General features: G+C 45.1%; 2 protein-coding genes across 4 annotated transcripts; both read left to right on the forward strand.

Moving 5' to 3' along the window:
- The first annotated feature begins 113 nt into the window (after window positions 1–113).
- On the forward strand, window positions 114–4,454 carry LEPROTL1 (leptin receptor overlapping transcript like 1). The gene is made up of 4 exons (XM_015625294.2): window positions 114–243; window positions 485–560; window positions 1,811–1,997; window positions 3,070–4,454. The coding sequence occupies exons 1-4, from the start codon at window positions 228–230 to the stop codon at window positions 3,184–3,186; spliced, it is 396 nt and encodes a 131-aa protein (XP_015480780.1). The 5' UTR covers window positions 114–227; the 3' UTR covers window positions 3,187–4,454.
- Window positions 4,455–6,920: 2,466 nt separating this feature from the next.
- SRP72 (signal recognition particle 72) lies at window positions 6,921–20,758 on the forward strand. 3 transcript variants are annotated; one of them, XM_015625647.2, is made up of 19 exons: window positions 6,921–7,081; window positions 8,092–8,212; window positions 9,983–10,106; window positions 10,909–11,052; window positions 11,881–11,992; window positions 13,037–13,068; window positions 13,644–13,768; window positions 13,861–13,918; window positions 14,094–14,225; window positions 14,617–14,745; window positions 15,249–15,321; window positions 15,885–15,949; window positions 16,954–17,049; window positions 17,510–17,613; window positions 18,063–18,140; window positions 18,760–18,897; window positions 19,187–19,224; window positions 19,534–19,693; window positions 20,502–20,758. In XM_015625647.2, the coding sequence occupies exons 1-19, from the start codon at window positions 6,976–6,978 to the stop codon at window positions 20,674–20,676; spliced, it is 2,010 nt and encodes a 669-aa protein (XP_015481133.1). In that variant the 5' UTR covers window positions 6,921–6,975; the 3' UTR covers window positions 20,677–20,758. The 3 variants fall into 3 exon arrangements, with proteins under 3 accessions (XP_015481133.1, XP_033369758.1, XP_033369759.1); XM_033513867.1 differs by having other exon boundaries at window positions 6,931–7,081; window positions 15,249–15,372; XM_033513868.1 differs by lacking the exon at window positions 6,921–7,081 and adding an exon at window positions 8,781–8,887 and having other exon boundaries at window positions 8,104–8,212; window positions 15,249–15,372.
- Window positions 20,759–22,791: the final 2,033 nt, after the last annotated feature.

The following is a 22,791-nucleotide window of genomic DNA, read 5'->3' on the forward strand; positions in this document are numbered from 1 at the left end:
TGGGGCCAATGGGCGGCGAGGGCGCGGCGCTTCCCGCGCTAGGCGAGAGGGCGGGGCTGCCGCCGCGGGGCCTGCGAGCGCGCCACGTATGAGGGTGCCGGGGCCGGCCCGGGAGGGGCGGGGCGTGGCCACCCCCTTGCCGGAAGCGGCTTCCGCTTCCGTGCGGCACTTCCGGCTCCCGGCGCGCGCCTCTCCGGTGCCGCGCGGCTGGCGGGACAGGCGGCGCCATGGCGGGAATCAAAGGTGCGCGCGGGGCGGCGCGGGGCGGGGCGATCGGTAACGGCGGGCGCGCGCGGCCCGCGCGGGGAGGGGCCGGGCGGGCTCTCGGGCGGGAGGGGCCCGGAGCCGCCGCGGGAGCCCGAGTGCCCCCGCTCCGCCGGGCGGCCGGGGCCGCGCCGAGCCCCGCGTTCGTTTGCGGGCGGCGGGCGGCGTTCGGCACGGCGTGGTGCACCCTTGGTATTGGTTCGATCTGTTCTCGTTGTAGCGCTGATCAGCCTGTCCTTTGGGGGAGCGGTCGGACTGATGTTCTTGATGCTCGGATGTGCCCTGCCCCAGTACAAGTATCGTGCTCTCTTTCTATTCTTGTTTCTTTCTTGTGTGTCTGTGACTGCAGAGGAGTCCGGCTTCCATAGCGGTGCATTGATAAGTCCTCTCTGTGTAGGAGGGGCCTCAGGTTTTTGGGTGGGGTTATTGGGGTTTGTTTTTTGGGGTTTTGTTGTTGGTTGGGATTTCTGTTTTTTGCTTCAAAAGATTGGGGTGGGAGAAAAAAAAAAAAAAGAAAAAAGAACATCCAGGATTTAATTAATCCTTAAAAGTAATGGCAGCAAAAGTTAAACTACCAGGCCTGGCTGCAAACTGTGCAAGGATGAATTGCCCTGTCTGGACTGGTGTCCCGCTGTGGCTGACCATCAGACAGCAGCATCTCCCGAGGAGGGCACCCGGTGCGTGTTATCCAGGGCAGCGTTTGCATTTCCTGTGGCTGCCTAGGGGTAGCTGGGCTGCCGATGAATATCAGGAGGATCTTTGGCTGTGTCCAACACTTGTAATCTAGCATCTCGAACAATCGCAGCTGTACAGAAAGCTGTACTTTCCTGACATCGATTCCTATCTCCTGGATTTCAGGAGATACAAAGTGGCAGACCAAGTGTTCAGATAGTAAGGCCTATGACTCTTAGATAGTAAGGCTTTGTCTTTGCAAGTGAATGCTGACTTTACAGAAAATGTTTTAAATTTACTTATTCACTGTTGAATAAATACCAAATATCCTGTTGACAGACCTGTTGTTGGTTGTGAATTCCAGTTTCTATGTATATGACTAGAATTCCTAGGCCAGCTTTCTTTTGTTATAAAACCAGTGCTAGTGACACAAACTCTTGGGAAGGAGACCCTTATGCAGTTACCCTTCAAACAATGCAGTAAAGCATGAAAACAATGTGCACCTGCATTTGTGTGCCTGAGAAATCTAGTCTGGGGCGCTGCAAGGGTATCTGTTAAGTACAGCTGTCAGGATAAGCTTGGACTTAAGCTCACCTTGTGAGGTGGCATTAGATTTAGGCTTGCTTAGTGAAATCTTGCTTTATGAATATCCTTTTAGCGAGCCCTGCTGCTGTTGAGGTCAGCTGAAGCCACTCACACACGTGGTCTGTTGGATTAATGTCAGCTCATTCCAGGGCAAAGGATTTGCCTTCCCCGGGCTTGTCTGTCTTTCCTAAAAGGGGATGCTGGATGGGGAAAATGCCTTGCATTGATTTTAGGAGGAGCAGGAAGTAAATCCAGTTAACTAAAACTTTTCTTCTCCTTTCTTTTTCAGCCAGTACTGGCCACTGTTTGTTCTGTTTTTTTACATCCTTTCTCCTATCCCATACTGCATAGCAAGAAGATTGGTAGATGACACGGATGCTACAAGTAACGCCTGCAAGGAGCTGGCAATATTCCTTACAACAGGCATTGTGGTCTCAGCATTTGGGCTGCCTATAGTGTTTGCAAGAGCAGAACTGGTTAGTAATGTTTCAACTTGTGATTGCCTTTTCTTTTCTAGAAAACTTTCTTCTTTGTGTTTGTTTGTTTGTTTATTGGAGGTAAAGCTTTCATGCGCTAAATAACTCTTCAAATTTCGTACTTTTGGAACCAGAATAAGAATTTTTTAATTTATTTTTTTTTTCCAAGAAAAATCAATCCAGAAATGGGAGCATGGCAGAACATTGTGATTGCCAATTGCTTCACGTGGTCATGGAATAAAGCCTGACAATGCAATGCAGAGAAAATGAGACTGAAAATACTGTGAAAACTTAATAGGGAAGTGACCAAATATTGAAGTGTAAAGAATACTTCAAAGACAATCTGTGGACTAGTTGGGCTAAAGCAGCATGAATAAACAAACAAAAAAAAGCATTTTTGTTTTCCGTGGAAATGATATTGTGATACTGGTGTCATTTTCTTAAACTTCCATGTTCTCATTACATATTTCCCAGTATACAGCTTTTCACCAAAATACTCCAAAAGTTCACTTTCTTTGTGTGAATGTCAGAAAGCACTACCAAGTCAAAAAACATAGAGTGCTCTTTCATAAATCACTTTAGGCAAGAACAGCTCAGATGGGCAGTTTGAACGTCTCACGCCCTCTGAGTAATCCACTTACTCTCCTATGAAAACATCCACTTCCTTTTTTGTTACTGGGATATCTGCAGGCGTTTTGAAGACCTTAAATACCTGTTTTAAAAAGTCTTACAGCATAGCTGGGCTGCAGATGTGTTTTATGCTGTTGTCTAGCCTTACTTTACATACCAAACCAGTTGTACCTGCTAGTCAGTGCTTTGAGTACAGCTAGAAGAAACTTGCAGTGCTGCTTGACTGGCTGTGAATTTGTCAAGTAATTTTGGGTAAGCCCAGCCTGCTTGTAGTAGCCACAAATAACGAGATACTGCCTCTTGCATCGTGGACACGTTACTGAACTTTGTATGTAATGGGACTTTGTAAATGAACTTTGTAGAATGGGACAAAAAGATGTTACCTTTTGTTTTGTTAGAGTTCAGCTTCAAACATGTCTAACTGAATTTCCCCTGTTCACAGATTTACTGGGGCGCATGTGCACTCGTCCTTACCGGCAATACAGTCATCTTTGCCACAATCCTAGGATTTTTCTTGGTCTTTGGCAGCAATGATGACTTCAGCTGGCAGCAGTGGTGAAAGGAAGATAAGAACTATCCACAGGCATCTTGTCATGCAGTGGCCATCCATACAAATGAGAGAATGGGCAATAAAGAGAAGTAGCGTAGCAAGCCTCTTGAGTATTCTAGATGCTCCTTTTGACGTTGTTCGTTCTGAGTGTACTACTGTTGCTGACAGGGTTTCTACGTTTTTATGAAGTGGAGAGATGAGTGGTTTCATTTTTACCTATGGTATGTTTTTAGGTGCTCTCTTGGTTTAAAAATTGTCATCTTTCTGTCCAGTATTTTATGTGAAGCTTTAAACCAGGAACAACATTTAAACATAGTTTCAAAGATTAAAAGTTGGGGAGTTTTGGTGGGATTTTTCTTTGTTGGTGGGGTTGTTTTTGTTTTTTAAGTTAAGCATTAATACTATGTTTCAATTTTTTTTTTAATACCAGGATTAAATTATACACAAGCTAAATGGATGTATGAGATTGTCCACCACCATTGCCAATTGCCAGATCAATAGATTGTAACTATATTTTAGCAGAGGCAAGGTGGGTTGGAGAGTACTGGTTGCAGATTTTATTCTGCCCATACCTCAGACTGGGTGATGAATGTTGATAGCCTTCATTTCAGAAGAAGGCTGAGGAGCAGGTAGAGTTATTTGGGAGAAAAAGTCCTAAATTTTAACATCACTGGGTCTGTTACTTGCTTTGTTACTGATTCTGTGGATGTGACATTCAAATACTCTGTAAATGTATTGATGCTGACATACAAAACTAAAATGTATTGTAGGGAAAGAGAAAATGCTGTTTAAATTCCATTTTTAAAAAAAAAGTATCTTTTGAACTGTTTCTATTTATAAGTATTGTATGGTTTTGGACTTCTATGTCAACTTTTTACCACAAAGATGGTAAAATGTTAATTTGTGGAACTACTGGTCTGTGTTAATTTGAAGCATATACAAAGCTATTTCCTCCTCCCCCTTTTTAATTTATTTTATACATAGCATATATATAAAAATATATAATAAAACAGCTTTTAAAATGTAGATTAAAACTTTGTGTTAACTTACCTAAGAATGAGTTTCTCCCCCTCTTTTTTTTTCTTTTTTTCCCCTTCAATGCAGCTGAGGCACAACTTTTTTGGAAGTCACTGGCTGAACTGATTTCACTGTTTTTAAGTTCTTATGCACTATTGGTTAATAAGATTTACTGTTATGTCTGTAATTGTAGCTTGTGTTCTGTAAGATTGCACATGTAGCTTCAAGTATTTAAGACAAGTTTTCTGCATACCTCTCAATTGTCCGGATTTTTCATTTGAAGAATTCTGCCCTCAGACATTCCATCACAACACAGTTGAGTACCACTTGATCAGGTTTGCCTGTACCACGTGCAGTGATGACCTTGACCAAACTTACTTCTAAACTGCATTTTTCAATTCTTTAGAAATAAGTCTATGAAACTTAACCATGCATAATTGAAAGCTGAAAACTGCTTAGGCTTTGCTCAACCATATGAAAAGGCACAGAACTGCAGGTCTTGGCTGTAGTATTTGTGCGTGGATGCAAACAAAGTATAAAGTTTGCATATATATATATATATATATACATACATATCTGTTCATAAATGAATATGAATATATACGAAGTCTGATAGTAATGGTGTGTGTTCCAGGAACTGGTACTGGCAGGTAGAGGCAGCTGGGGTGTAGGTACCTCCACTGGGACCTCCACACTCTGCTTTGTTCATGTCCTGTGTGTGGAACAGAGGAACAAGCCAGTGCCAAGGCTCCAGTGCAGAAGCCAGTCCAGAGCAGACAATTTCACGCATAAGCAAGTGCTGTCTGCGATGGTGGTGCTTGGAGCTGCACAAGGGCTGTAGGATCACGCGTTTCTTTCCCTTTTTTGGCAAGATTTCTGTGCCTGTACCGCACAGAATGGAGGCTTCAGAAAATCTTCCAAACCAGTGGCTAAAGTTGCAGTCTTCTGCAGTCCTTACAAAGGAGGAATGCCTAGGAGTTGTACAAATATGAGTCTGTTACCTGTTACTTCTTCATGTTCAGGAACGGTTTTCTCCTGAATTCCTGAAGCCACGTGATGCTACTCTTTGGATCACTGGTCGTGGAGCTGACTGTGTATGCATTGGTGGTGCATTTTTGGTTAACTGCATTTCAGCACTCCCTCCTTGCTTGCACACCAAGTACATGCAGTATTGCTCTGATTTATGAGTGGGACACTGGAGAGGTATGATCCTTCCATATAATATGCACTGAAATTGTGTTACCATCCTTCTAGAGGGAAAAACTTCGAGTGTTACAAATTTTAAATAGCAATCTTGAGTTCTGTATGTTTAATCAAAAATACTCTAATAAAAAGAGTATTTTGTTTAAAGTATGAATTGTTATTTTTCCTTTCTTTAATGTGGTTGTTACTTCTATGGAAGAGATGACACCAGATTGCTCGTTAGTCCTTCATTTGTGTTTTTTACCTGGGACTGCTTTATAAAGAGAGGCTCCAGTGTCCAAGCTGCACTGAGCTGACTTGGTTGGTCGTATCTCACATTGCAGTTTTTGATTCAGTTTCTGTTTGAAAGCCAAATCCTGATATGTTGGTGTTTTACAAAGTGATAGCCACCTTAACCCTCTGATGTGTTTATAACATTACAATTTTTATTTAAAAAAAACACACAGCCTGTGATATTTGTAATCATGACATTTCTGAAATTTGAAAACTGATGACTGATGCCAGTCTTTTAGCAGAAGAAAGTAGTGGGAGTTGGTGGAAAATCCTTTTAAGGTAATCAATCACGCTTTCCTCTCCACACACACACCCACTTTGGTCAAAACGTTGGAAGAGGAGTGGAGTTACGTGGCAATAACTAAGGTGCTACATCTGCAGAGCTTTTTCATGAAAGCAAATCAAATCAGTAGAATCATTGACTATGCTGAGTTGGAGGAGACCCACCACAATGACAGTCCAGCTCCAGTCCCTGTGCAGGACCATCCCCAGAATCACACCCTCTGCCTGAGAGCATTGTCCAAAAGCTTCTTGAACTCTGTCAGGCTGGTGCTGTGACCCCTTCCCTGGGGAGCCTGTTCCAGTGCCCGACCACCCTCTGGGTGTAGAACCTTTTCCTGATACATAGCCTAGACCTTCCCTAACTTCCCTCCATCCTGTTTCCTTGAGTCCTGTCACTTGTCACCAGAGTGAAGAGGTCGGTACTTGCCCCTCCTCTCCTCATGAGGATGTTGAAGACCTCAGTGAGGTCTCCCTCTCTCCTCCAGGCTGGACAAACCAAGTGGCCTCCAAGGCTCTTCATACGGCTTGCTCTCAAGGCCTTTCACCGTTCTTTGGACGCTAACAGCTCTATGTCGTTTCTATCTTGTGGCACTCAGAACTGCCCCCAGCACTGGAGGAGAGGCTGCCCCAGTGCAGAGCAGAGCGGGACAATCCCCTCCCTTCCCTGGCTGATGCCCCCAGGACAGGGTTGGCCCTCCTGGCTGCCGGGGCACAATGACTCACATTCAATTGCCATCGGCCAGGACCCCCAAGTGCCTTTCTGTAGCGCTGCTCTCCAGCCTCTCGTTCCCCAGTGCATAGAGAGCACCAGGGCTGCCCAGGTGCAGAAGCCGCAGTGGTCCCGGTTACCCCTGGCCCGCAGCGCTGCCCTCAGGAGCACGAAGCCATAGGCACCGAGACAAAGGCAGAGCCCCGACCCGACCCGGCCCGGCGCTCGGCGGGGCTGCCGGAAGGGCACGAGCTCGGCACTTCCGCTTCCGGCGCGGCGCCGCCCCCGCGACGTGTGTCTGGTGCCGGTGCAAGATGGCGGCGGCCGCGGGGGCGGCGGCGGCGGCGGGGCTGTGGAGCGAGGTGAACCGCTGCGGCCAGAACGGCGACTTCGCTCGCGCGCTCAAGTCCGTCAATAAGAGTGAGTGCGGCGGCAGTGCCCCCGCCCCGCGGGTCTGTGCTCTCCGCCCGGGCGCGTTGGCCTTGCGGTGTGGCGGGGAGCGGCTGGTGTCCGTCCGTAGGTTTCGTGCCGGGAGCAGGGCTGGGGACAAAGGCTCCGGGGATGTCACTGTGTTGGGGTAGAGGGAAGAGGGACAGCCGGGGCCCAGGCTCCGCTGCTGTACCACGACCGTCGGGCGCTTGTGTTGAATCACAGATCCCTTGCTGTGGGTCAAGCCTTCGGAGCTGCCTGTGGGTTTTCCTTCCGTTTTGATCATGGCAGGAAGGAGGGGTTTTCCCCCGGGAACTGGACGAGTGGTGTTGTGCATATGGACTTACTGGCTTGGGAGAAGTAACTTGCTCGAAACGGAGAGCTCACGTTGCGATGTGTTGTTTTGGCATCCAAAACGGGATTGCCGCATAAGGCACGTTGTGGTTAAAAGTTTTGTCTTTGCTGCTGGTAGGCAGTAGGGATTCATCTCCTATCCTGAAAAAGCAGGTATCCATAAAAAAAATAAAATAGCAAAACCCATGCCTCTCTTGAAGTTCTCCCTCACTGTCATTCACTGGCAGAAAGTTTTTGCGTGTAAAGTGACTCCTGATAAGAGCCACACTGTTCTTCTCTCCCAGCTGTTTTCCTTCCTGAGTATGCTTTACGTGGCACTGGGGCCTTGGCACAGTGTTCTGTGCCTGGAAGTGAAATGCCAAGGAAAGGTTTGCCCATGTGTCTACCTGCCAGCCCCTTAAGTGCAGCTCTCTTCCAGACATGTTAGCACAGTGCACGCTTGTGGTAAGATCAGGATTTATGCTGCATTATTTTATGATGCTGGGGTTTGCTTCATGATCTGAGCCAAAGCAAGCCATGCCAGGATGCTTTAAGTTGATGTGACCAGTCTCTCGGATGGGTTTTTGCAGCTCTAATAATAAGAGTCTCTTACAAAGCCTGAGTGTGTTTGAGTTGGGTTGTTGTGTTGAAACTGGTTTCTCCTCCAGTACTGCAGATCAACAAAGATGACGTGACTGCACTTCAGTGTAAAGTAGTGTGTCTTATCCAGAATGGGAACTTTAAGGAAGCCCTTGGTATAATCAATACCCACACTAAAGTGTTAACCAGGTGAGTTGTGTCTTGCTGTGCTCTACAAAATATGAAACTCCTGAGTCCTTGAGAAACTGCTGCAGCTTCAGTGGAAGGGACTAATAAGGCAGCAAAATAAAGAGCAGGATATGCTCAGAGACATTGGGGCTGGTCTTCTCAGTGACACACCTATTTGTGGGAGGGGGTGAGACAGGATCTGGTTGAGTTTGAGGCAGTCTAACATCTTGCTGTTACTGTTGAAGGGATTGTCCCTAACTGAGTTTTCAGCCACCTTAAGATGCTGATTGTCCTTGTAGATGTGGCTGGGCAGCATGGCTGGTGCAAGGGAAGAGGACAGATCTCTCCGGGAGGGAAGTGAGAAGGGAGAAGCCTTTGTTGGTGGCTGCGAGCTGTTGGCTTTGTTTGGCTGTCTCACCACACAGCTCTTTGGGGTCCTTTGCTTTGCCAGCCTGAAGGAACTACCTCAGCTTTTGGGGTGGTGCAAGCCCTTTGTACATCCTCTCAAAACCAGGACCTTGGAGACAAATTGAGAACAAGTCAAGCTTTCCTTTTGTGTTCCTAAGATTCTAATTTTGTTCCTTATAAGGATGCTCTTTGTGCAATGACAAAGATGAAAAGTGCTACCCAAGAACTCTCTGGCAGCGAAATGTTTGTATTTCAGATACTGTTCTTACTAAGGAACTTCCCAAAAAGGTGTGTTGAAATTATCAGTGTGATGAAACATACCTTTGTTTTTGTTCACATTTGAATAACATGTACTTACCCTGTTCACCAATTCCTTCTTTCCTGGGACAAAAGGGTTTTAATTCAAGTTTTTTAGCTTATTATTTTATTATATGGTAAGGAGGAGGAATTTTTTTTCTTTTTGTAACCACCTGGTTTCAGGGTTCTTCCTAGAACTTCTTTTGGCTCACTCTACTGCGTGTCTGTGTCCTTCAGAGCAAGTAAAGTGATGGTTCTTGGTCTGTCTTGAAGTTTTCCTATCCTGCACTGAGGCTGTTTTGTTTTAGTTCTAAATGCCATTAATTTTCAAACTTCCTTAATACTCAGTTGAATTGAGATCATTTTAAGTACTCAAAGTAAAGCTGATAATAAGTGGCCCCAGGCATGAACTAAAGGAATTGCTGATTAATTTTCCTTTGGCTTAAGTGGTAACTCAGGGGGTAGGTGGAACATAGCATTCAAGGCTCTGCTTCTCTGAGAATGCTTCCCTGCTGGTGTGAGCTTGAAGCCAGTTTTAGCAAACCCCTTTGTTGCAGTTCTGCTGCAATGCTATTTCAAAATAGGTTATTGTTACCTTTTTCTTGGTATCAGCCTGTAAGTGAGGCTGTGAGACTGTGTTTTTTTCTCTCTCCGTGAGCTGATTGTCTTTTTGACAATTATTGCTGAAACAGTATTTCATTTCAGTGTAATGCCTTCTCCTTAAGAAAACATCACTGAATGAAGTTTGCTGTTGTTTTACCCTTCAAGCATTTGGTTAACATAATTAGTCAGCTGCCTGGAGCACAGAGGATTTGGAATACAAATCCTGTATGTATGTGGAAATGCTATTAAAAAGGAGCCTTTTTTCTTGGATGAAGTTTTGATATGCTTTCTCTTTTGAACACCAAGTAGATAGAAGATACTTTCAGTGATCAACAGATACATAATTCAGTAATCTGGGATCATTTGTGTTTGGATTTTTGGTTCTGTAACAGTCTGTGGCTAATTAGGGCTGGTTATATGTGAGTGAATGCTGTTGAGGGAAAACTCTGGCACAAGCTGTTAGCCTTTCTCTTGTCCTTGCAGTGATGTTATTGCCTTTGAGAAGGCCTACTGTGAATACAGGTTGAACCGTATTGAAAGTGCTCTCAAGACCATTCAGAGTGCCAGTCAGCAGACAGACAAACTGAAGGAGCTTTACGGACAAGTGGTAATTACAAACTTTCTTGCTGGTGGGAGTTTCATATGGTGGATGCCTTGTCCCTCCTCTAATGCGGGGCAAGTATGGGGACAGAATTTCCTTCTCTGGCTTGAAGGTAAGGACAGGTATGGTTCCAACTGCTCAAACTTTCGTAGAGCTTCAGTTGCCTGTTTCTGGTGACAGAGTCATCATTGTATTCCCACAGAACAAAAGCAATACATTTGTGACTTCTGCTCCCTTCCTGGGTCTGGCCTGGTATTAGCCATCTGGTTGAGGAAGGAAGAGATCTGTTGGGATTTGTTTGTGGTTCAGCCATCTGTTTACATTAGATACCTGTTCAGGAATGGTTTGTGGGACCTGACATCTCAGGCATTAAAAGCGATGCAGAAAAGAAGTTACGCTTTTTCCTCTAATTTTTTTACTGGTTGATAAGAACAGTTTTGTGAAGAATTGGCTATCTTCTCTCAGCTGCATGAAAGACCATTCATTTAATTTCTTTCTTAGAGAGGCGATCTAATTTGGAAGAAGGCTGTTTGAGGACAAAACTGAGTAAACTGCTGCTTTTAAAGAAGCTGTTTTAGGAGTAAGAGCTGTGTCATTTTTGTGCAGGTATCTGGTGTCATTGCTTGAGTCCTTGCAAGTGTAGTCTATATAGTTTGCCCTTATAGGTAGATGCAAATGTTAGTAATGTTCAGCTTAAAACATATGATACTCTGCTGCCCCCAGTCCATGGGGAGGGAGGAAGGGGGCTGTAGTTACCAGCATGCACAGAAAAATACTGTTCTGAGGGCTAATCCCTTTCCTTTCTCAGTTGTACAGACTGGAGCGTTATGACGATTGTCTGGCTGCGTACAGGGATCTCATCCGCAACTCCCAGGATGAGTATGAGGAGGAGAGAAAAACCAACCTCTCTGCTGTTGTGGCAGCACAAAGCACGTGGGAGAAGGTGGTGCCAGTAAGTGAGTATGTGTGTCTATGGGTGTGAGAGCCAAGGAATAAAGGATACATATTGTATTGGAATTATAGATACTGAACAGGACAGAAATGTGTTTCTGTCACATAAAGAATTTTGAGTGTGTTGAAGATCACCAAATGGTTTTCCCTATATGGAGGAATAAATGCTGTTATTATTCATGAATTATACTTTAACTTTGATCTCTAGAAACCTTGTGCTATTAGATGGCACAGCAGAGTGGGAAGTAGATCTTTCTAAACCTGCATTAGCAGAACACCTGTGGTGACTAGCACTTTTCTCTCTCATTACCCTCTTGCCCATGGTTAAAACTAGTTGCTCTTACCACTTCCCAGCCATGCTTTGGAATATTTTTGTTAATGAACAGGGAAGAATGTAATGTTCAAATCTGTTTAGAAATCCTTGTCCTTGGAGGTGTACGCAGCATTCTCAGGTTTCTGTTCAGTGCTGTAGATCTACTTTCTAATTCTCAAGAGCAGCAGCTCTTACTTGCTCTCTTGGACCAGCCTAAGTAGTACCCAGGTTCAGGCTGGAGTTTCCTTGCTTCCTTGCCAGTTGCCTCTGACTTTGTGCAGTGTGAGGGAAGATTCTTTGTGCTGCAACTTACCTGCCAGGTGTGTGCCCTGTTAAATTTCCTTCTTTAATTTATTTTTCAAGGATTAGTTTGAATATACAGGAAAACTCTGGTTTATATCTGTTGCCTGTTAAATCGGTACAGATCAGTTAGTGTTCATGCAATATTTGTTTTAAATTTGTTTTATATTTGTTTATATGTTTATATTCATGTTTTATATTTGTTTTTCATGCTAGGAGGATTTAGGCCTTCGAGAAGCTACCTACGAGCTGTGTTATAACAGTGCATGTGCATTGATTGGGCAAGGAAAGCTGAATGAAGCAATGAAAAAACTACAGAAAGCAGAAGGTAAAAGCCTGGTGAAGTGAGAGGGAAGCTTTGTGTGGTAGAAGTAGTTATTTTCTCTCTGTAGACACAAATCAGAGGAAAAGAGGTTTTGAAAATTTAAAAACTGACCAGCAGCAGGATTTGTTGCGAAGCTGGTGTTTTCCTCTGCAAGTCTTTTCCAGAGCCATGCAGCATGTACCATCTCCTGGCTCTCTTACAGCCCCCTGAATTGTATTAAACAACATTGTGCATTTTTTTGAAGCAGGAAGTAGATGTGACTGTAATCTCATAAGCATGAGATGTTTCATCTGTTCTAATTCCTGATTTTGTTAGTATCTGTATGCATTTAAATACATGCTGTAAAAATTCAAAATGCTTCATGGTATGAATTAGTACAAGCCAGTAAATGAGCTTCTTAGCAAAGAGGATTTTTTTTTTTTTCTGTGGGGTTAAAGGGGGATTTTGTGTGTTTAAAAAAAGCCTGGGGAGAGAACTAGGAAGGACTAGTTTCTGTCTGATCTAATTGCTCTTGCAGATAAATAGGTCAGTTCTGTCCCAGTTTTGATGAAGAATAACAACTGTCCCATACAACTGATAAGCATGTGTAATTCAAGCCTATATCCTTTGATAGTAGTCCCTTGGAGAGCAAACAAGTGATGTTCTATTGAAGGATGAGAAAGTGAAGAAGTGACTAGTATGGGTACTGAAAATTAATGGAATTGCTGCCCCATAAAGGGTGATGTAAGCTGAATATTGCAGGCTTGCTGCGCTTAACTCACAAGACTGGTGAGCTGTTTCAGCTGAGTGATCCGTGTGGGAAAGATCAGGAGCTAGGTCTAAGGAAGCTTAGACCTGAGTGTGTATCTGATAGTTCTTCTGCATCGTGTAGTCTGCTCTCTCATGCTTAGTCCCATCCAACATCAGACTGGTAGTCTGCTGAGCCCTTGCAGTGCTGCAGAAATTTCAGGCACACATGAAAAAGTTCTATGTTCCCCCATGCTTCTTGTCTGTTTTTTCCCCCTCAAGCCTACTAAACTGTGCTTTTCAATTTGTTCTTCCTTGTAGAGCTGTGCCGCCAGTCACTGTCAGAAGACTCTGTAAGTTCCTGGTGTTGTTCTGGGGAGTGTTTGCTTTGCAGGAACGGGAGCAAGGGTGCAGTCACAAAGGGCAGAGAGCCAGAGGAGAACCAGGGCTGCTCTGCTGGTACCAGCTTGTGAGGCTGGGGCAGCCATCATGGCTGCTGCAGGAGGGCAGCTGACACTGCAGACTGTTTGCTGCTGTGCTTCTTGCATAGTTGCCTGTCCTGGTGTAGGTAGAAGGGTACAGGTTGTCCAAAACCTCCCTGTGACCTACCCATGCTAGGGATGAACATGATGAGTGAGCGGTGGCAAACAGGGCATTTGTAACCAGTCATTGCAGAGGGGCAGATTGAATGTACAAGTTAAGGTAATCTTCAGATTCTCACTGGGGTAGTGAAGCTTTCTTTTTTCCCAGTTTAACTTGGATATGCTTCTGTTTGTGCTGTGGCTACAGCCTTCACCTGTGGTAGTTGGGGTACTTTTCCCCTAATACTCCCCAGGAATGCTCACAGACATTTGCCAGCAGAATGCTGAAGCCAGGGGAAGAGAGGTGAGATATCAGCTTTTTACTTTTTGCTTTGATTTTCCTTCAGGATGTGACAGAGGAAGACATTGAGGCTGAACTGGCTATTATTCATGGTCAGATGGCTTATATCATGCAACTGCAGGGCCGTACAGAGGATGCTCTACAGCTCTACAATCAAATAATCAAGTTGAAGTAAGGGTTTTTTTTTAAACAAATGCTCAGCCTTCCATCTGTGAGATACTGCTGTTCAGTAACAGTATGCTTTCTGCTTTTCTTATATGCAGGCCAACAGATGTAGGACTTCTTGCTGTCATTGCAAATAATATCATCACAATTAATAAGGTATGGAATTACCTTGCTGCTTTATTGTGGTTATCCAGTTTGCTTCTCTGCTTCTGTGGAGAGAAGGGGCATAATCAGTAAAGATGTTTTCTTAAACAGTAGTTAAATTGCAGATGCAGGGACCTTTTCTTCTTCAAGCAATGTAGTGAAATCTCATGATGTGCAATTTCTCCAGGACCAAAATGTCTTTGATTCAAAGAAAAAGGTGAAGCTGACCAATGCAGAAGGCGTTGAGCATAAACTCTCCAAGAAGCAGCTCCAGGCGATTGAATTCAACAAAGCTTTGCTTGCAATGTACACTAACCAGGTAGGGAAAACTGGTCTGCAGCAAGTAGTTACGATTAAATCTGCAGGAGTTGGACTGGGCAAAAATGGAGATGCAGCTGTTCTCTGTCAGAAGATGAGACTCTTTAGTTTAGGCACATAAGTGAGCAGAAAAATGAAGTCACCCCTAAAATCACAACTACCTGTTTAGTGACTTGGGTATTGCTGTAGGGAGGATGGTGTGGAGATTACTAAAAGACAAAGGAGTTGTCAAAGTTCTTAGATGTATCTGAAGTGCCACTAAAAGGACTTCTTGGTTCTGTGTACTCATTTCAGGGGTGTCATCACTGCTGTCTCCTTTTAGATATTGCTGCTTTCTTAGCCCTGTGTAAGGGTGCTTGCAGAAAAAAATGTGTTCTCTCTTTCCACTGCAGGCAGATCAGTGCCGCAAGCTGTCAGCAAGCCTGCAGTCCCAGAGCCCTGAACACCTGCTCCCTGTGCTTATCCAGGCAGCCCAGCTGTGTCGTGAGAAGCAGCATGCAAAGGCTGTAGGGCTTCTGCAGGTAGGTTAAGAGAAACTTGGCAAAGTGCCATTTAAACTTGTGCTTTGCTTGTTCTCCTGTGCTGTTTTCCCTTAGTTTCTTTTGTTTGGTTTAAATTTTCAGGGGTATCTGACCCCTTATTTTAGTTTAGTTTAATGCTTCTGGAAAGCCTTCACACCCAGTTGAACAATCCTGCTTTTAAAGGGAAATAGTTCCCTTACACCTCTGATTTTTGAGCTTAGGAAGCTGTAGTAGACTTCTAGGGTAAGCAGTAGGCTTTGCTGCTCAACTTACAAGCAGTTTGCAACACCCTTGTTTGGAGGGAGTGAGTAGCCCGGGATAGAAATCTGAAAGGGCATACTTGGGGTCTTTCTCTGCTGTGTGCTGAAGCCTGCCTGTACTGGAAAGCTTCCTTTGGCTCTTGCCAGCATACTGTGACTGGGTGTGACATAATTCACCAAAGCAGCAGCCTGGCAGCCTGGTGTCCGCATAGAAATTGAATTGTTGTTTCTTCTGACTCTCAGGACTTTGCAGACCAGCACCCTGCCAATGCAGCTGAGATCAAGCTGACGATGGCCCAGCTAAAAATTGCTCAAGGTATCTGGTGTCCTTTTTGGGAAGTGTCTGCACATGACAATGGTACAAGGGGTGAGAAAACCAGACTTCAGGGCAGTCTTTGCTGCAGTCACTGTTGTGACAGGCATGTAGAGCAGAGATGCTTTCAGTCAGGTAATTCATATATTTAGCTATGGCAGGATAATGCAGATAGCTTAATGTCTGGATACACAGGCTCCACAGATTGCTGGCAGAAATGCCCACAGTCTCTGTGAGTAATAGGTCTGAATCTCTTCTGGGGCAGGATAATTTTGGGAGCAGTGTGAGGCTCTGTAATGGTACCATTCTTGTATGCAGTCAGGCAGCACAGACTTGAGCCTGAAGAGAACTCTAGTAGCCAAAGCTTACTCCTGAGCCCTTGCGGTATGTGGCAGGAGCAGAAGGGTCCATTGTGTGGAGGCCTGTCCTTAATTCTTGGAATGGGGAAGATGTTGTGAGAAGGAGAGTTGTTCTACCCCCATTCTTCACCTTTGGCTCGAAGTTCACTGGTGGGATCAGGTGTTGTGATGCCATTCAGAGTGTGGTCTTCTTTGTCTTTTTTCTAGGCAGTGTCACCAAAGCCTGCATGATTCTGAGGAGCATAGAAGAACTGCAGCACAAGCCTGGTATGGTAAGCAAAACTCCGCCTGAACAGTGTAAGGTTTTTCCCTTGTAGGAAAGCTTTGCACTCCTTTTTGCCTCTTCCGCATGGTTTCCACTTGACTTAAGTGTCTGCAGGGATTCTGAGACCATCTTCCTTGTCTTGGACAAAGGTGATATTATAACTTGCTTCAGCTAGCCTGAATGTAGCCACAGAAATACTCTGCCAGAGCCACATCCCTCTGTCAGAGGGATGCTCTCTGCCTATGTTCCCACTTCCTGGTAGTCTCTCAGTCCTGCATGTTGCCTGGATTTACTTGCATAACATGACTGGAGCAACTACTGGTTGCTGGTATGTACTGCTGGGACATTTTAGAAGCAGCTTTAGGTCAGCAGGCCTTAGGGGGAAAGTGCTGTATTCCATCCCTGCAGCATCATCCTGGTCTGCATGCTTATCCACACTTGGTATTCAGAAAAGCTTGATGGCCTTGTAAAAGCTCATATGTTCAGCATAAGCATCTTGAACAGGGGCTGTTAGTTGTGGATCTGTTACAATTTTAAGTGTGAACAATCAAAATAATTTATAGGGGCAGTTAACAATAACAGCTCCTTGTCCTGGGTCACCTCTTCTTGTGACTTGGATGTCAGCAAATGTATGCTATCCTTATCATCTCTTCAGTGCTGTTTTCTTTTTTCATAGCTCTTGGGATAGAGAATGGGGAATTAAAAAGGGTGTTCTAATGAAACTGAGTCCTCTGATAAGCAAATAAAGTGCCAGGACAGGAAGGTTCCTTCTGTGAATGCAATCCTACACTTGTACCATAGGAAAACGATGATGGGGATATTCCTTTGGGAGAGACTTGGGTAGGAAGATCTGGCCTGGGAATCCTGCCTGTTAGCACAGCTGATTTTTAGGGACAGAGCAGAAAGCTTACAGACTTTGCTTTTGGGAAATCTCATCACTTAACTGCTGAGACTCTGGCTATAGACAATTTGTGTGAAGATCTGCTATATACTGCTCTTGAATCTTTGCAGGTGTCTGCATTGGTGACAATGTACAGTCATGAAGAGGATATCGACAGTGCAATTGAAGTCTTCACACAGGCTATCCAGTGGTATCAGCAATACCAGGCAAGTCAGACCAGAGGAGCTAATGTGCAAGAATCTGTCCTGGATTTTCTGGCTAGTCCAATTCAGCTTTTCCTGTTGATGTGTAGCCCCAGCAGTTATCCAGTTGAGGGTTTGGAGACACGTGAGCTCCTGTTATGTGAACATTTATCAATAATATGTTATTTTGGATGTGTTACAAATAGAGAGCATCAGCTCCTGTCAGTTTAGGAGAGTGGCATCAATGGATGCCTAAATGTAGCAATCAGGACTTCTCCCAGATGGAGAAACATGGTGGAGCAGCAAGCTGCCTCATCCCATTCAGTTCTGCCTCACTTCCCAGAGCACAAAGGTGGTCTGCTTTCTGCATGACAGGTTGTTAACTCAGTTCTTCTTGACCAAGCCCCAGGGGCATTAAAGCAAGCTTGAGCTGGCATCCATCCTGTGATAATAAGGAACTAATCATGGCTGCTGTGTCTTTCAGCCAAAGTCTCCTGTCCATTTGTCACTGATAAGGGAAGCTGCCAACTTCAAACTAAAGCATGGCAGGAAGAAGGAAGCAATCAGCGACTTGGAGGAGCTCTGGAAGTGAGTTGGGTGGTGGCTGAGCAAGCAGGTCTACACCCAAAGTCCTCTGCAAGCAGTCTGGTAGCAGGCAACTTCTGACAATTTTGACTGACTACTAGCTGTCCTTTAGAGTTGCTTTTGCACAGGGGCTTCAGTGCAAAGCTGTGTTTTGGAAGAAGGGGATATAATTAATTTGATCTGTAGTTGGTGTTCACTTGAAAACCTGGTAGACTTGTCCCAGAAGCCTCTTATGTGCAGTGAACATTGCTTTGAGGACTGGAATGCAGTGTTCTCTAGTGCTTGATAAACATGGATGTCTAGGTTTTAGTTTCTGTTGTGCACTTAATGGGATCTTTTATTGGGGGGGTGTTAACTTGCCTTTGGTACTGGGTTTTACCAGTGTTTGGGATGAGTTACATTGATAACTTGGTCCTTTTCTGTTTTGTTTTCGTTTTTCTTCCTCTACAAAGGCAAAACCCAAAAGATGTGCATACTCTGGCACAGCTCATCTCTGCATATTCCCTGGTTGACCCTGAAAAAGCTAAAGTGTATCCTTTTAATGGTGGTGAAAGAGGTGCTTGGGTATTGCTTCCTTGGATTTTCAGCTGTGTGAGGACTTCAGACTCACTCTTACCCAAAGGAAGGCAAGGAACCTCTCTGGAACAGCTACATATCCAGGCCAAGTCTGGAGCTTCATTATTTCTCTAATCTGATTCATTACTATGGTATCTCAGGACCCTTTAATATTTGGCCTCCTTCTCTTTGAGAATTAATAAGACAAGGTAGAACCAAAAATAAGAGCACCTCCGTATTTTCTGTCAGAATCTTAAACCTGTGGTAGTAATGCAGGACTGATAAAATACAGCTAAGCTCTTGCTTACCCAAAATCTGGTTCACATACTGCTTTTGTCACCTGAGCTGCTTTCACAGGAAGTTGTTTCCTGTGTCCTCATATAAAAGAGGGGAAATGGGGCACATAGTGATTATGCAGCTCATCCCAACTTGTGTAAGAAGCCAGTGAAAGAAATGGAAATAGCCCCATAGGCCTGTCTGCTGTCTGCATTGCTAACAGACAGAATTTATTAAAGCTGAGGTTGCCTCTTGCTGTCTGGAAGAAAATGGGTGTTCATGCTTGCTGGTTTGAATCCCTGAACTCTTCCCCTGCAGTCTTAGCAAACACTTGCCTTCCTCAGACACCATGTCACTGAAAGTAGATGTTGATGCGCTGGAGAACTCCCATGGAGCAACCTATGTTCGGAAGAAAGCTGGGAAGCTCACTGGAGACAACCAGCAGAAGGAGCAAGGGTAAAGCAGGCTACTATATTTTTTATTTCATTTTATTGCTATAGCTCTGATGCATCCTTCTTTGGGGTGGTTCAAGAACCACACCTGGTGTGGTGAAGGCATTGCTGTAGAAGGCAGGCTGGTGGAAAGGGAGCCTGTTGGTTAACTACAAGGAGCTTTTAGTTTAGCTATTTAGCAGCAGACTAAGTTCTGAGAGAGATGGGAATGGTTTAGCTTCTTCCAGAGCTAGTTTTTAGTTGACTTGTCTACTCTGTCTCTGCTATGTCACACTGTCTTGCTTTCCTTTCAGACAAGGTGAAGTGAAGAAAAAGAAGAAAAAAAAGAAGGGTAAGTTTTATTTCCTAGATGTTGACATAGCACAGCTCTAGAGAGCTCTCCAGACTCTTTCTTCAAATAGGAAGAAATAGCTCTAGGAGCTAGAGCCCTTTGCTAGGACTGGGTCTCTGGGAACCTGGCTCTTCATGATACCTTGTTTGGTTGGGGAATTTTTCCTCAGAAGTGAGAGCAGCACCCTGATGGGATGATGTAGTTGCTGGTCTCTTTGCTCTGCCTGGCTGCTGACATCCCTTGCATGTCCCCTGGTGATGCCTCCAGTACTGACCCCAATCTCATTTCCTGGCTCTGGATATTCTGCAGGAAAGCTGCCAAAGAACTACGACCCCAAGGTGACTCCCGACCCTGAGCGATGGCTTCCAATGCGAGAGCGGTCCTACTACCGTGGACGGAAGAAGGGCAAGAAGAAGGAGCAGGTTGGCAAGGGGACTCAGGGTTCAACCACAACTGGCTCCTCTGAACTGTAAGTACCCATTTTGCAAGGATTGATATGGGAATTCTCTCCTGGGCAGCTGGGAGGGCTGTGTTTGTGCTGCTCTGCTGCAGCTCTGTCACCACACTGACTGCAGGTAGCATGAGTGACATTGTACTTTGCTGCTTGAACCTGCTACCAGCTGCTCTCCCTGGAGATCCATGTAGGTTCCTGAAAACCAGTGTGATAGGATAGGCATGCTTGAAGGTGCCACGGTGCAAATGAAATTCTCAGTCTTTTAGTGCGCTTTTCTTTTGGCAATGAGATGAATTTTGCATGCTTTCTCTTGAGCAATTTGCTTTCAAGTTGTTTGGCAGCTGCAGAACCATTAGCCATGATTTGAGAAAACACTGTACTTCCTTCTAAGTTGACACTGATTATTTGAGCTGAAATCAAGAACTACCATGTATGAAGCCTGACAGCAAGATGGTATCTTACTAGAGAGGAAGGATGCTGGATTTGCACTGCCTTGGAATGGGACCTGGAAGGCTTCTTGTCTGTTGCATGAACTGTCAACATGTCTGTTCAAAAGTTAGCCTTGCTTTCATGGTCAGGGACTTACACCATCTAGTGAACATCAGTTAGAAGGTGATTGCTGCCCTTTGAGATGTGTTCCCATCCTCCGCCAGCTCCTTCTGTGTGTTGAAGCCTATTTAAGATCTCCTTGCCATGAGTGTCTTCTCATACATAATGCTAATGGGGTGGCTGCTATTTTTCACTGTCAGCTTCCTGCATTAGTATCACATCTTGCAGGTGGTTGTGAACCCACACGGTGTCATTTTCTCTTGTCTTCCTGCAGGGATGCCAGTAGAACTGCCAGCAGCCCACCTACCTCCCCTCGGCCCGGCAGCGGGGCAGCAGTATCGGCTACAAGTAACGTCATCCCTCCCAGGCACCAAAAACCCGCCGGTGCTCCAGCCACCAAGAAGAAACAGCAGCAGAAAAAGAAGAAAGGGTCTAAAGGAGGGTGGTAAAAACCAGGATATGTAAACTCCCTCCTTCAATACATGATACTGGTTGCAGAATAAAGGTCAAAAGCAAGTGCTGGTGAAAGACTCTTGGCATCTGGATCTCTGTCTCACCTGTCAGTGGTTTGGGGGGAGATGGGCTGGTATAGATGCTGTGATGTGTCTGCTCACTAACTTCCTTTCCTCACATTTGCCCTCACTATGACTTGGGCTGTTGTCATTTTTTCTTGCCCCTAAGAAGAAATCTGTTTCTGTGTTGCCAGACATTTAAGAGATACGGGATGATCAAGAATTTCTTGAAGTGTAGTTTCGTGCTCCTCTTGCATATGTCAGTTTAGGCTTTTAGCAGATTTATCTATGCATGATGCAAGCACTGTCTTTTATGTCAGTCAGTCAGTCATTGACCACCAAAAAGACACAAAGCATCTTAGAAAACAACATCTGGGCTTTATAATACAGGATAAGATAAGCTGAAGGGGGATAACTGGACTGTTAGGAGAAAGCATGGTGAAGTGTATGGCAGCAGTTCAGTGTCCCATTTTCTGCAAGCCAGCTGCCTTATTCTAGAGGGCTTGGCAAACAAAGGTGAGTGGAATGTGTGTAGTCGTCTCAAGTGCACTTCCTCCTCCTCTGGCCTTGACCCTATGTTTCTACAAGTCTTAGGTGCTGGGTTTATGAAAATAAAGAGTGGTACAGCAGTAGGTCAGCTTAAGCTCAATAACTGGAAGGGGACCCAGAACAAAAGAAATCCCCAAGAAATTATACCTGCATATACCTTGCCCATGCCTTTTGGCCCAATGGTTATTTTTGGTCAGGATTTTTAATGCTTTGCTGAGGTGTTCTGTGTCCCTGCAGGAAGGCTGTTGATGGTTCTTGTGAAGTTGCAGCTTTGCTGATGGTTGTCTCCTTATCTTCTGGTGCACCTGCTCACTGGCAGAGCATGGGAAACTAAAAAAGCTCAAGAGTTAGGATAAATACATTTATCAACAATGAAAACAACAGCGTGTTTTTAATAGTCTCCTGTACTAAAGACAAAACACTGCAATATACCAGCTACTAGGAAAATTACTAAAAACCAATTTCAGCTATGGAGGTCTAAGTTTGTGGTTTGCAGCCTGAGGCTTCAACTCCAGCTATTCATCCTGAGCAAGTGAAGTTAAGCAAACAGCATACTACATTATACAGAATTATAACTATGTATCTCATTCTGCTGAAAACCTATTTATGCTGAGCTACTCTCTCTCAACATGTCTTGAAGCTTCTGTTTTGATCTGAATGTAGCTAAAACACTTTTCCAGACAGGGACTGTCAGTGGGTAGAAATGGCACCTTGGAGACTGTTGTCAGATGTCAGCCCAAAAGGCAAAGGCTTTGTCTCCGAGTTTAAAGCAAAGGCCTTAAAAGGCAGGGACCAAATGTTACTGGGCATAAGAAAAAAACCAAACAACTGAGTCTCCAGGGAGTAAAATCTACTATGCAGAATCCATTTTTTTTTACCTTGTCTGTACAGTGGGAGTATTTGAAAAGGGGGCTTAAAGTGTGTTGTCTGAGACAGACAAAGGAACAGAACAAAGAAAAAAGTTGTATGAATGGCTGGCAGGCACTTGCTGGCAACTGAGTGCTGAACAGAGTGTTGTTTTAAATTATTTCCCTGGGCAATGTGTCTCTGCTGAGGCAATATCTAGTGACTACAGGAGAGAGAATTGCTACCGTCCTGTAGCAATCCCGTGTTTGGAGTGGAGATACTGTAGGAGAACGCAGCTCTGTTCTTCAGGCGTCTTCTCTGGTCAAACCTAGCGCAAGCTCTGTCCTGAGGGAAAGGCTGACTCGTGACACCGCTGGAGCCGGGTATCTGGACGGTGTCCGGACTGCTGTGCCTGCGCTGGGAACAAATCCCGCGGGGGTGGGAGAGGGGGAGGGCAGCAGGTGTGCGGAAACCGTGGCCTCCCCTCACCAGCGAGCAGCCGCCCGTGGCAGGGCTCGCTCTCCGTTTCCTTGCGGCTCGCGTGTTCGCAGCCTGGCTCTGGGAGCCCGGCTGGCGGCGGGAGCCGCGTTCGGGGCTGCGGGGGGCGCTCTCCGTGCGCGGTGTGGGTGCGCGGTGCCCGCTGCCCGCGGCCGGAGC

The sequence above is a fragment of the Parus major genome, chromosome 4 (assembly GCF_001522545.3).
Source record: "Parus major isolate Abel chromosome 4, Parus_major1.1, whole genome shotgun sequence".
NCBI lineage: Eukaryota > Metazoa > Chordata > Aves > Passeriformes > Paridae > Parus > Parus major.

Bases quoted from the DNA above. Each gene is read 5' to 3' on its own strand.
- SRP72 (XM_033513867.1), top strand. From the start codon at position 6,976: ATGGCGGCGGCCGCGGGGGCGGCGGCGGCGGCGGGGCTGTGGAGCGAG. The intron at 11,993-13,036 runs GTAAAAGCCTGG...TCTTCCTTGTAG, and splicing joins AAAACTACAGAAAGCAGAAG to AGCTGTGCCGCCAGTCACTG. The intron at 14,746-15,248 runs GTAGGTTAAGAG...TCTGACTCTCAG, and splicing joins AGGCTGTAGGGCTTCTGCAG to GACTTTGCAGACCAGCACCC.
- LEPROTL1 (XM_015625294.2), top strand. The intron at 561-1,810 runs GTATCGTGCTCT...TTTCTTTTTCAG, and splicing joins TGTGCCCTGCCCCAGTACAA to CCAGTACTGGCCACTGTTTG. The intron at 1,998-3,069 runs GTTAGTAATGTT...CCCTGTTCACAG, and splicing joins TGTTTGCAAGAGCAGAACTG to ATTTACTGGGGCGCATGTGC.